Consider the following 12,430-nt stretch of genomic DNA (forward strand, 5'->3'; position numbering starts at 1 on the left):
AAAATAAAAATAAATAAAAAAAATATTCCCAATCTTGCTTTTAGGGAGTGGTCCTAAGCCGCAGTCTGGCCTCCCTTTGCGAGAGGCGACCGGCTGGGCTGATCAGGGGCTGGTGCTGGCCGGTCCTGCCCCCTGCCTCCTCCCAGTTGCCCCCCCCATCGCCCCTCTGCTGCTGCTGGTCACCACCACCCCCCATCACCGTCCCCTCCCTCTGCCCACTGGCACGTGCCTTGGCTGGCCTGGCACCACCTGCTCGCCGGCTCCACCCCCCGCCAACCGGTAGTTCTACAGTTCGGTTGATTTGCATATTACTCTTTTATTGTGTAGGATTATGCATAACAGAATATTGTAAAAATTAAGTTATGAAATGTTTATTAAAATGTTTCTTACATGACATTACATTGGCTGGGCCACAAAAATATTTGCTGTGGACTGTGAGTTTGACATGCTTGGTATAGACTCTGCCTTGAGAACAGACTGAGGGTGGCGAGAGGAGAGGAGTGGGAGAACAGGTGGGAACGGGGAGGAGTGCAGGAGTACAATTGTCCAGTTACAGCATTGGCCACGGGATTGTGGTGGACAGCACAGGGAGGAGGGTCAGAGATAGAGCCATGCGTGGTGACAGATGGGTACCTGGTGTGTGCGGAGATCGGACCCAGAGTTGTGCTGTGTGGCTGTGGAGCCTTCTGGGTGCGTGCAGAACCCTCTGGTGCGTGCATAGCCTTCTGGCCTTCCCTGGGTGCGGACATAGCCTTCTGGGTGCGGGCAGAGCCTTCTGGCCTTTCCTGGGTGTGTGCAGAGCTGTCTGGGTGCATGCAGAGCCTTCTGGCCTTTCCTGGGTGTGTGCAGAGCTGTCTGGGTGCATGCAGAGCCTTTTGGCCTTTCCTGGGTGTGTGCAGAGCCTTCTGGCCTTTCCTGGGTGTGTGCAGAGCTGTCTGGGTGCATGCAGAGCCTTCTGGCCTTTCCTGGGTGTGTGCAGAGCTGTCTGGGTGCATGCAGAGCCTTTTGGCCTTTCCTGGGTGTGTGCAGAGCCTTCTGGCCTTTCCTGGGTGTGTGCAGAGCTGTCTGGGTGCGTGCAGAGCCTTCTGGCCTTTCCTGGGTGTGTGCAGAGCTGTCTGGGTGCATGCAGAGCCTTCTGGCCTTTCCTGGGTGTGTGCAGAGCCTTCTGGCCTTTCCTGGGTGCGTGCAGAGCCTTCTGGCCTTTCCTGGGTGTGTGCGAGCCTTCTGGGTGTGTGCGAACCTTCTGTGTGTGTGCAGAGCCTTCTGTGTGTGTGCAAGCCTTCTGGGTGTGTGCAGAGCCTTCTGTGTGTGGTCAGAGCCTTCTGGGTGTGTGCGAGCCTTCTGTGTGTGTGCGAGCCTTCTGTGTGTGTGCGAGCCTTCAGTGTGTGTGCAGAGCCTTCTGGGTGTGTGCGAGCCTTCTGTGTGTGTGCGAGCCTTCAGTGTGTGTGCAGAGCCTTCTGTGTGTGTGCAGAGCCTTCTGGGTGTGTGCGAGCCTTCTGTGTGTGTGCGAGCCTTCAGTGTGTGTGCAGAGCCTTCTGTGTGTGTGCAGAGCCTTCTGGGTGTGTGCAAGCCTTCTGTGTGTGTGCGAGCCTTCAGTGTGTGTGCAGAGCCTTCTGTGTGTGTGCGAGCCTTCTGTGTGTGTGCGAGCCTTCTGTGTGTGTGCAGAGCCTTCTCTGTGTGTGCGAGCCTTCTGGGTGTGTGCAGAGCCTTCTGTGTGTGTGCAGAGCCTTCTGGGTGTGTGCAGAGCCTTCTGTGTGTGTGCAGAGCCTTCTGTGTGTGTGCAGAGCCTTCTGGGTGTGTGCAGAGCCTTCTGGGTGTGTGCAGAGCCTTCTGTGTGTGTGCAGAGCCTTCTCTGTGTGTGCGAGCCTTCTGGGTGTGTGCGAGCCTTCAGTGTGTGTGCAGAGCCTTCTGTGTGTGTGCGAGCCTTCTGGGTGCGTGCAGAGCCTTCTGGGTGCGTGCATAGCCTTCTGTGTGCGTGCAGAGCCTTCTGGGTGCGTGCAGAGCCTTCTGGGTGCGTGCATAGCCTTCTGTGTGTGTGCGAGCCTTCTGGGTGTGTGCAGAGCCTTCTGGGTGTGTGCAGAGCCTTCTGGGTGTGTGCGAGCCTTCTGGGTGTGTGCGAGCCTTCTGGGTGTGTGCGAGCCTTCTGGGTGTGTGCAGAGCCTTCTGTGTGTGTGCAGAGCCTTCTGGGTGTGTGCGAGCCTTCTGTGTGTGTGCATAGCCTTGGGTGGATGATGTTTTCGTTTGTTCTGTGGCTCTAGTTCATTCTCCGAAGTCGGAAGTGGTGGGCTTCCGTCGTCTCGTCTGTGCCGCTGTTGTGTTAGGGGGAGCAGGTCCCCTGGGCCTCTGCCAGCAATGTGCCCTGCGCTGGGCAGCGTGCGCCTGGACCCCTGTGCGGCACAGGGGGGGCACTGAGCGGGATGCAGGCGGGGAAGTCGGGGCGGCCTTGCTCATGAGGGAGCGTTACTGGAGAGGGAAGCAGGAGACGTGCGGTCAGCTGCGAGCGGGGCATCGCCAGGCCAGGCCGGCAGCCCCTCTCCGTCCTGGCCGGCTCCCAGAGGTCAGCAGGCCGGGCTGCCGCCTCAGGTGTCTGCTGCTTTGGAGTCTGATGTTAGGGGGCAGGCAGCACGGGCGCTTTGAGTCTGGTTCTCTCTGCCTTTGGACTCACCCCTGCGGTCCGTCCCAGCGACAGTGTTTGAAGCCCTCGCGGGGGTTCACTGGCGGCTGCCTGGCGGAGCCCGGACCCCGGTGCATCCTGCATTAGAGCACAGGGCGGGCTGGATGTGGGGGTGAGGGTGAGGAAAGGTGCAGCCAGGGAGGCGGCCCGCGGGGCTGCTGTGGGGGGCCAGGTGCCCCCGTGAGGGGCATGGGCTGTGTCTGCCAGATGCACAGGCAGGGACGTGAGCAGGTCCTCGGATCTGAGTGATCCGCTGGACAGTCCGTGTGGGAGTGGTGGCCATTTGCCTGTGCCATTTGAAGCCTGGCCATCACGGGTGCAGGTACAGAAACCAAGGGAATGCTTTGCAAGCCCAGCTCCGGGCTCATCAGCATTCCTGGGCCGGGGCTGCGGAGACGCTGCAGGGAGACTCACGGCGTGGGCCCTGAGTGAAGGGTGGGGAGGCGATGTGCGTAAAAGGAGAAGCGCTGTGAAGTGCTGACAGCGTCATGACCAAAAATGGCCCGGCCGACGGCTCCCACCCGTCCCGGCTCCCAGGCCTGCCGTGCTGCTCCCCAGGGGTGCGGGGCACGGGGGGGGGGGTGGCGGGGGGCGACAGGGCTGCAGGTGCTGTGAGAAAGGCGTGCTGGCCTGGAGGGTGGGCCTGACCCGGTGCCATCGCTGCTGCTGGCCGCCTTGGGCAGGTGGGGCTGGAGGACAGCAGTGCCCGTGATGCCTGTTTGCGGGCTGCCGTGGGGCCATCCTCAGGAGGAGGGGTGGGTGCTGGAGTCCTGAGCAGGTGCTGGCGGCGCCTTTGCCGGGTCCAAATCCTGCCTGCTCTTTCCCACCGAGGCTTCCTGGTCTCTGTCAGTCTAACCACCTGGTGCAAAAGTTGCTTTCGCATCAGCATTCATTATAAAGAAGCTCTGAGATAATAGCCCTGCCCGTCATGGCTGGACTGTGCCTCCCAAAATAGACCTGTGAGGTCTCAGCCCCCAGGGCCTCCTGTGGGGCCTTATTTGGAGAGATCTCCACAGAGTGATCAGTGCTGAGTCACGGGCCTCCTCCAGCTGGCTGGTGTCCTTATAAGAAGAGGTTAGACACAGGCACCGGAGGCCAGGCCACGTGGGACACGGGAGGCCTCCCCGCGATCTCGCGCTGCCTGGACCTGCCGCCTGGACCTGCCGCCTCAGCGCCCAGGCCGCGGCCTGTGGCTGTCGCAGCCGCAGACTCGCACAGAAACTCCTTTCAAAGAGCAGACACCCTTTGCTTAGAGTCGCCATTTACCCCCAATTGTTTCCATGACGCCAAGGTCATCACTGCCGACAAATCCGATTTCAAACACACCCAGGGGCTCCCGCGGGCTGATGGCGCCGTAGACCTTGGCGCCCCACCCCTCTGGCCACAGCGCTGCGCTTTACAACTCTTCCCTTAAGCAGATAAAAGGAACTTCATGTTACCGCGGGGCAGTGCGGTTTAAATCTTCTTCTAAAAGGGCTGGAAAAGATGTCCTTTCCTTCTTACCGTTAACGAAAAGCCTTCCGGAGGTCCAAGGCCAGGGGGAGTAACTGGTGCTCAGGAGTCTCCGCGCACCCACGGACCTGGAGCACTCACACAGCATCTTGCTGGCTCTTTTTCTGCGGTTTTTCGGGCGCGTCTGCGAAAGCAGCCCCAGAGCGTGAGTCACTCGTGAGGGGCTGGGCCTCGCCTTCCCAGCCACTGTGTGTGTGGGGGTGCCCCTCCGCTCTGCACGGTCCTCCCACAGCTGCAGGGGGTGTCTGCTGGCAAAGGGGGATGTGGGCAGCCTCGCTCTCCCTCCCACCAAGTATCGCAGTGGCCCTGAGGCTGGGCCTTCGCTGGGTGGAGGCTGAGAGAGGGAGGGAGGTGTGAAGGCAGCACTGGGGGGACTCAGGCCTGAGCACGGGCTCTTTTGCGGGTTTGGTCATTTCGCTGCAGATGTGGAATCTGAGCGCCGGGGAACTTGGTGAGCGACAGGCCTCCCTGGGTCCCCAGGGTGTCGGACTTCACTGCGTTTCCAGAGCAGAGTAGCCAGCCCTTTGAGGACTGCGGGACCAGGGGCCAACATTTCCTCCACTCAGGGTTAGAAATCCTATATAATCCTATGTAATAAAAGGCTCATATGCAAATAGACTAAACCTCGGAGCAACCGAACACCTGGTCACTATGACTTGTGCTGACCACCAGGGGGCGTGCGGGGAACATGGCAGGCAGCGGCCGTGGTGGGATGGTGGAGCAGGTGAGCGGGGGTGCCAGACCAAGGCGGGGTGTCTGTCGGTCGCTGTCATTGGGCAAGCCTCTGGTGGTTACTGAAAATTCTTTGCTCCCGCGTGTGTCTCTGTCCTGCCCGTGTCGCAGTCCGGCCCGGCCCTCGCACCTGCTGCCAGTGCCACCCTGCTTGCACCCACTGCTGGCACTGGAGCTGCAGCTCACATCCTCTACCGGTGCCCGGTGCCAGCACCAATCGCCCCTCAGGGCTTCTCCACCTCCCCCTGCTCCTGAGGGGAGATCGGGGCCGGCAGCCGCCTCTCATACCCGCTCCCAGCACCGGAGTCGCCGCTTACAACCACTGCCCGCGTCAGCCCTGCTCTCACCTGCTGCCGGTGCCCGGCGCTGGTCCCAGTTGCTCAGCACCATCAGCGGTGTGAGCAGCGGCTGACGGTCCTGATTGCCCCTGAGGGCTTCTCTACCTCCCCCTGCTCCTGAGGGGTGATTGCTTCTCCACCTCCCCCTGCTCCTAAGGGGTGATTGGGGCCGACCCCAGTCTCTCCGTGCCTTTAGCGTGTGGGAGCGGGCTGCTGCCAGACAGGAGACCAGGGCCTCTGGCAGGAGGGGCCGGGTGGGGGTGTGGAGGATGGGCTGAGACCCAGCACTGTGCCTACCACAGCCTCGAGGCCCACAATGCATTTCAAGGTGCATGAATTCGTGCACTGGGCCCCTAGTAATGAAATAAAGTAGTTACAGACTGTTAAGACTACTGCCGATTAGGTCCTGGCAGCTCACCTTGGAGGCTGTGTGGTTTCCTAGCTGGCAATTGAGACACGTGGTGTAGTGTTTTCATAAGCACGTTCCCAGAAAACCATCCGTCTCCGCACAGCTGACATACTTTCTCTGGCCCCGTTCCCAGGCTGATGGCCTCACGTGGAGGGCTTTGCTGTGCTCCTTCCAGCGGTCAGGTCCCCCCCAGCACTGCCTCTCCAGTGCTGCTGGTTTTGATTTGACTGTTGCTCAGCCCAGTGCTTGCTCTGAAGCGCGCAACCGTTTCCCGTGGGGTGTTTCCCGTGGGATGGGGGCGTTTCCCGTGGGATGGGGCGTTTCCCGTGGGATGGGGGCATTGCCCGTGGGGCATTGCCCGTGGGGTGGGCGTTGCCCGTGGGGTGGGGTGCTGCCTGAGGTCCCCCTGCCTCCGGCTGCCGTCTGCTCCTGCCCTGACACTGCTGTTCTCTCCCGTCCTGAAATTCCACCTTTAGAAGGACAGACACATGCGGGAGCCAGGCGCTGGGGAGTAGGAAACCCTCACTAACCCAAAGGAGGCTGCTTTGAAGCTGTTCCAGTCTGCCAGGGACGCATCTCAGTGAGTCCCAGGTGTCCAGGTTCGGATCGACAGGGAGAGATTAGTGGATGAAAGGTCTGTGTTCAGACTAAAACATTTTAAAGAGAAACAGTCAAAGCCACCATGGACTCACACCCGAGGCGTGGGCTGGGCTTCGTCAGTCCACTCTGCTCCCCAGTGTCTCTGCCCTCCGAGAACCGAGCCGGCGTTTTCCTTCCAGGGAGCCTGGAGGCCGAGGAGGCGCTGTCCTTTGCAGAGAGGTTCACCTCATTGTCCCGCAGACAGGCCCATTAGAGGCGCTGCTGGGAGCCAGGGGCCGGAGGAGTGGCTTGGGGCCGGTCTGCCTACCAGATTGGCGTGTCCTGGGGCCTGTGCGGAGCTGGCTCCCCGCAGGTGCTCTGGAGCCACCCCTGCTCGCCCCCAGGACAAGACAGTGGCAGGTGCTGCCACGGAGACGCCCTCAGTCCCAGGTTGAGAGCTGGCAGCCCCGCCACGATGACCAGCGTCCATTCAGCTCGAAACCCAGCTCTCAGGGGCCTCGTTTCCTGTCCGCGACGGCACGCGGGAGGGTCCCCAGGTGCGGTCCGGAGTCTGCTGTGCCCGCGCAGCGTCCGCTCTGGCGGGGCCAGGCCGCCTCCGTGGCTGCGTGGGGAGGAGGGGGTGTGATGGGGGTCTGGGGATGGGCTCTTCGCGGCAGCGCGTCTCTGCCCGGACCCTCGGTCAGGGCTGGCACCGAGTGATGGGTGTGCAACTGCTCTCAGCGAGCTGACTTAGACTCGGGTTAGCTTCACGGGAAGTGGCGAGCACACAGAGGATGCCCGCACCCCTGCCATGCGTGTCCCCTGGCCTTAGACCATGTGAGTCGGTCGCCGATGGGCCTCTTCACTGAGGTCCACGCTGTTTCCTTAGACCTGACCCGTCCTTTCTGTCCCAGGACACAGCGCTGCCACGTGGTGGCGAGGTGCTGCGGGGTCACTCACATGGGTCCCACTGCACCTCAGCTTTGCCTTGTCTCCCTGTGGGTTCACGGTGGAGCCCACCCGTCCCGGAGAGAAAAGGCAGGCGCCTGTCGCGGACGGCACCTGTCGCGGACGGCACCTGTCGCGGACGGCACCTGTCGCGGACGGCACCTGTCGCGGACGGCACCTGTCGTGGACGGCAGGAGCACGCCTTTCAGGCTTTACCAACATGAAGGGCCTGCGGTCTGCTCCCAGGCGTGTCCTGTCTTCAGGAGCGGAGTTTGGTCCTCCGGAGGTGGACACGGTCTCCTCAGACTCCTCCCTCTAGGTGTCCCTACATCCAGCCTGCCCTGGGGCTCAGGACAGCACCGCTGGACCGGAGCGCTCAGGCCCAGCCCCGGCCCCGGGCCGGCTCAGCCAGGTGCAGTGCTTGCTCGCAGGCCTTGGGGAGAAGAAGGCGGGAGAGGCCCTCGGCCAGCCCAGGGCGGGCAGAGGAATGTGTAGTTGGGGAGAACGCGGTGACACCGGCCCCAGTGCTGCTGCCACCCTTCCCTAACCCTCCGCGCCCCAAGTCCAGGCCCCCCACCCCCAGGTTCTCTCCCACGCCCTTCAGCATCTCATTCTCCCTCCACACCCTGTGCCTCCGGGCAGCCGCACCTGCTGGGGGACACGAGCAGGCTTCCTTTGCTCACTCGGGAGAGCCTGCTTCTCACTAGACTTCATTTTATATTATTTGCTGCTAATACCAACATGAAATTTTAAAATCTAATAATAAAGTTGATGTTTGCTCAAAAGGCTCCATGGTTTCATCTACATTAAATGTCCACGGCAGATACGTCTGTAGAGATAGAAAGCAGGTCAGCTGTTGCAGGCCTGCGGGAGGTGGGGATGGGTTCGAGGCCTCTTTTGAGGGCGATGGAACATTCCAGAGCCACATAGCGGAGGAGGTTGCACAGCCTTGTGGGTATACTAGCAGCCGCTGGTTATGGACTTCGAAATGGCGAGTTTTACGGTATATGAATTATGTCATTTAACGTTTGATGCTTGTTCATTGCAGAGATGTCTTAAGAATAAAATAAGAGAGGGGATTTAAATCACCTCTGTAATTTTCCAGGTAACTGATAGTGGCGTCTGGTCATGTGGCAGTTTCTGCTGTTGTCTTGTGTTTGTTTTGCCTTTGGGTTTTGTTCCTCCCCTTCTGCTCGGGCCAGGAGCAGCCTGCTGGGATCTGCGGGGTCCTGGCCCCGGCCCACCGGACGTTCTGCTCCCAGCTTTCAGGAGGCGCATGTCTTTCCAAATTCTTATTGTTAATGTATTTTTATTGATTTCAGAGAGGAAGGGAGAGGGAGAGAGAGACAGAAACATCAGTGATGAGAGAGAACCATTGCTTGGCTGCCTTTTGCATGGCCCACACTGGGAATAGAGCCTGCAACCCAGGCATGTGCTCTGACCGGGAATCGAACTATGACCTCCTGGTTCATAGGTCGGCTCTACCACTGAGCCACGCTGGCCGGGCAGGAGCCGCATGTCTTGAATGAGGGCAACCATTTTGTGTCTAAATTTTATAGAGTAAGAGAATGACACTTAAATTTCAGAATGAAAGTGGTGTCCTCATTTCTCAGTTAGGAGCAAGAGCAGGGCCTGGTTTTGTGGAAACGTCCCTGGGATGGGACATCCTGAATTTATTCACATGCTTGACGTGCAGAGGAAGAGCCCTGGGCCTCGTCCTTGCGCTTGCACACCTAGGTCCCAGCCTGGGGGATGGGGACACGGGCTCCGGAATCAGCCTCGTGGGCTATTTGAAACTTTATCTGCTTTTCCAAGAACATAGAGGACATCGTTTTACGCAGATACCCACCCCACTCTACCCAGGATAATGCTCGGGGCTCACAGAAACAGAAAACCCAACATCTGTACTGAGTAGCACAACCTATTCAAAGAGAATCTTCACATTCCTGATGCCCTGGGGACTGCACGCCCTGGTGGGGGTGGGGTGACACCTGGCTCCTCGCACAGGAGTGTGGTTGTCCGGCTCCAACTCCGTGCGTGAAGGAATACGTACCCTTCCAACCGCACGCTGCCCTGGAAGACGGGATCTTTTCCACGTGGAATTGGCTAATGGTGCTTATTTTTCTTCCGGGTGTATATTTATTCCACTGTTTCACACCATTTGTCAATTTCTAAGCAGTTAATAATTTTTATGCCTCTTTCAGATGTGTGTATATAGTACAAGTGTGTTTGATTTCCTGCGGTCTCTCTACATTTAAACAGTGCTGAGTGATGGCATGTGTGACATGCCCACCTAAAACTCCAAACCCAAACTGAAGCCTTCCGTTCTTTAGCAAAACCCGTGGACGGCCTTGCATTGCACAGGGCTCCTGCCTCTGCCCTGTGGCAGCGGCTTCTGTCCAGGCTCCCAGCGGGGCCGTTGGCGTCCGGAGGAGGTGCCCCTGCCTTTGCAGCACCGGCAGACCGGGAGCCCGGTGGCCTTGCCAAGGGGAGCCGTGCTGTGTGGGCCGGTTTCAGAGACTAAAGATGTCCCTTCCGAATGGCGAGTCGGGATCGTTTGGTGAAAGGCGGCCTGGGAGAGTGGCGTCCGGCATGTGGCCAGGTTGGACTGGCAGTGGTAGTGACAAGGAACTCCCCAAAGGGACGTGAAAGCCATGTGTCCCTGCGGCTGCGGGGAGCCGAGTGGCAGAGGCGCAGCAGGCCTGTGGCCGCGGCTTCTGCGCGGCTTCTCCTGCGGGCGCCCTGTGACTGCGGAGCCTGCAGGGTGCGCGGCCGGCCTGACCCCTGCGCCCTGCAGTGAAGGGCAGCCACGCTGGTGGAGCTGAGCCGCTGATTGGAAGAACTTGCTGCCTGATTCCGTCGAAAACCACGTGTGCTTCCTTTTCCACCTCGGCGCTTCGAGCCGGTCTCGTCGTAAGAGGGGTGTGAAACGTCCGGGGTATCTGTTAGCGCTGTTTCTCTTGTAGGAGAGACAAGTGGGGTGACTTAATATTGAATTATAAACTTCTTTGGTACACTTTAAAAATTGTGATAAGTACACATAACATAAAATTTACCATTTAAACCATTTTTTAAAAGAATTGATTTGAGCCCAGCCAGTGTGGCCCAGGGGTTGAGCGTTGACCTATGAACCAGAAGGTCATGGTTCTATTCCCGGTCAGGGCACATGCCTGGGTTGCGGGCTCGATCTCCAGTAGGGGGTGTGCAGGAGGCAGCCGATCCATGTTTCTCTCTCATGGTTAATGTTTCTCTCTCTCCCACTCCCTTCCTCTCTCAAATCAACAAAAAAAATTAAACACTTGGCTTGAGAGGGAAAAACATCGATGAGAGAGAGAAACATCGGTCGGCCACCTCCCACCTCCCACCCGTGCCCAGACTGGGGATCGAGCCCTCTGCGATGACATTCCACCCAACCGAGTCTCACTCCAGCGCCCACTGTCACCATGTTGAAGTGTACAGTTCAGTGGCATTAAGTACATTCACACGGTTGTGCAACCATCACCATCATCCATTTCTGCAGCCTTTCATCTTGCAAAACAAACTGCCCATTACCCATGAGCCCCTCGCCTCCCCGCCGCTCACCCGCCCTTCCACGTCCTTCTGTGTGAGCTCGACTTCTTCAGATTCCTCGTAGAAGCGAAACCCTGTTTGTCCTTTTGACGTGGCTTACCCCCAGCGCCGTGTCCTGGGTGCGCCATGGGGTGGCAGGGGCCAGCGTGGCCTTCCTTTCTGAGCTGCAGGGTAGTCCCCAGTGTGTGCCCGCGTCTTCCGCAGGCTGGGTGCATAGACCTAGTCCCTCCAGGAGCTGTTCTGTCAGATCACCCCTGACTGCACTCCCTCCCACCCCCCAGGGTGGGGGCCCAGTCAAAGCCCACTCCCAGGCAAAAGTCTAAAAGTAGAAGCAGAAGAGAAAGGGACTGGGTTGGAATAAAGGGTAGGGTCTATGGGGGCCCACCTGGCTTCTAGGGTGCCATGCACACCCGACCACCTTTCCTCCGTCGTCCTGCTGCGTTCCCAGCGGAGCGGACGAGCTCTGCTTTCGCCGCGCTGTCTGTGAGTGGGGTGGGTGCTGCCTCTCTCACAGGCTCTGGGGTGGGGTAAAGGTTGCAGTAACGATGAGCACTCCTGTCCTCCCCGTTGTGGGCAGATCTGTCCTTGGCCGCTGGCTGCAGATGCGCCTGGGGGCCAGGAGGGGTGAGCTGGTGAAGAAACGCCTCAGTTCTGACTGTTCAGAGCTGCCAGGGCCTGGGTCTGAGGGCGACCTGCTGACTCTGGCCCCGTGATTGACTTCCCGCCTCCCACGGTGCCGTCTGCTTGGATCAGGGAAAGGCCCACGTCTCCGGTTGCATCCAATCCGACCCCACAGAAGCCCCCTGGCAGTGCCCCTGCCTCTCCCGGGGGCAGTTTTGCGGGAGCAGGACGATCTGCTGGGAAGGCGCATTCACCCTGTGCTGTGCTCTCTTGTGCAGGGGATTCGGAGGCGCCTGACCCCCACGACCCTTCCGGCCAACTGGATGGACACGGCAGCCCTGTTCCAACGCCGAAAGGTAACCTGGGAAGTGCTCCTGTATGCAGGCCTGGGCGGTGCTTCCAGAGTGGTGCCATCTTTACTCAAGGCTTGCTGCCGCACTGATGGCCGGGGGCCCCGGGGTGGCACTGCCCATGGGGGGCGTGGTGGCACGCCTACCTCCCTAGCTTTCTCCGTACACTGCGCTGTGGGCAGGTGGGGGCTGGTGAGGTGACGGCAGGGTTAGGTGGGTGACCACTGCAGGGAGGGCCGCAGGGCAGGTGGACTCCTGGCTTGGCCACTGCGTCTCCTGCTGACAGGTGGCCGTCCATCTCCTGGGGTTACTCTCGATGTGACTGTCCAGAGGGGAGGGGGTCTCCGCCGGGCACCGCTCTTCTCCCTGGGGCCAGCCGGGGCCTCGTCTCCCCGGGGCCAGCCGGGGCCTCCTCTCCCCGGGGCCAGCCGGGGCCTCCTCTCCCCGGGGCCAGCCGGGGCCTCCTCTCCCCGGGGCCAGCCGGAGCCTGGTCTCCCCGGGGCCAGCCGGGGCCTCCTCTCCCCGGGGCCAGCCGGGTCCTGGTCTCCCCGGGGCCAGCCGGGGCCTCCTCTCCCCGGGGCCAGCCGGGGCCTCCTCTCCCCGGGGCCAGCCGGGTCCTGGTCTCCCCGGGGCCAGCCGGGGCCTCCTCTCCCTGGGGCCAGCGGGAGCCTCCTCTCCCTGGGGCCAGCCGGGTCCT

General features: G+C 60.3%; 1 protein-coding gene across 1 annotated transcript in view; it reads left to right on the forward strand.

Moving 5' to 3' along the window:
• ROR2 (receptor tyrosine kinase like orphan receptor 2) overlaps nt 1-12,430 on the forward strand; it is a gene marked incomplete at both ends in the record, with an annotated part of 178,736 nt that overhangs the window by 124,592 nt on the left and 41,714 nt on the right. The window contains one exon of the mRNA XM_081104226.1: nt 11,662-11,739. Coding sequence (XP_080960352.1) covers nt 11,662-11,739 — 78 coding nt within the window. The remainder of the gene's footprint in view (nt 1-11,661; nt 11,740-12,430) is intronic.

This window comes from Myotis nattereri (assembly GCF_964212035.1).
Source record: "Myotis nattereri genome assembly, chromosome: 12".
NCBI classification, from domain to species: Eukaryota; Metazoa; Chordata; class Mammalia; order Chiroptera; family Vespertilionidae; genus Myotis; species Myotis nattereri.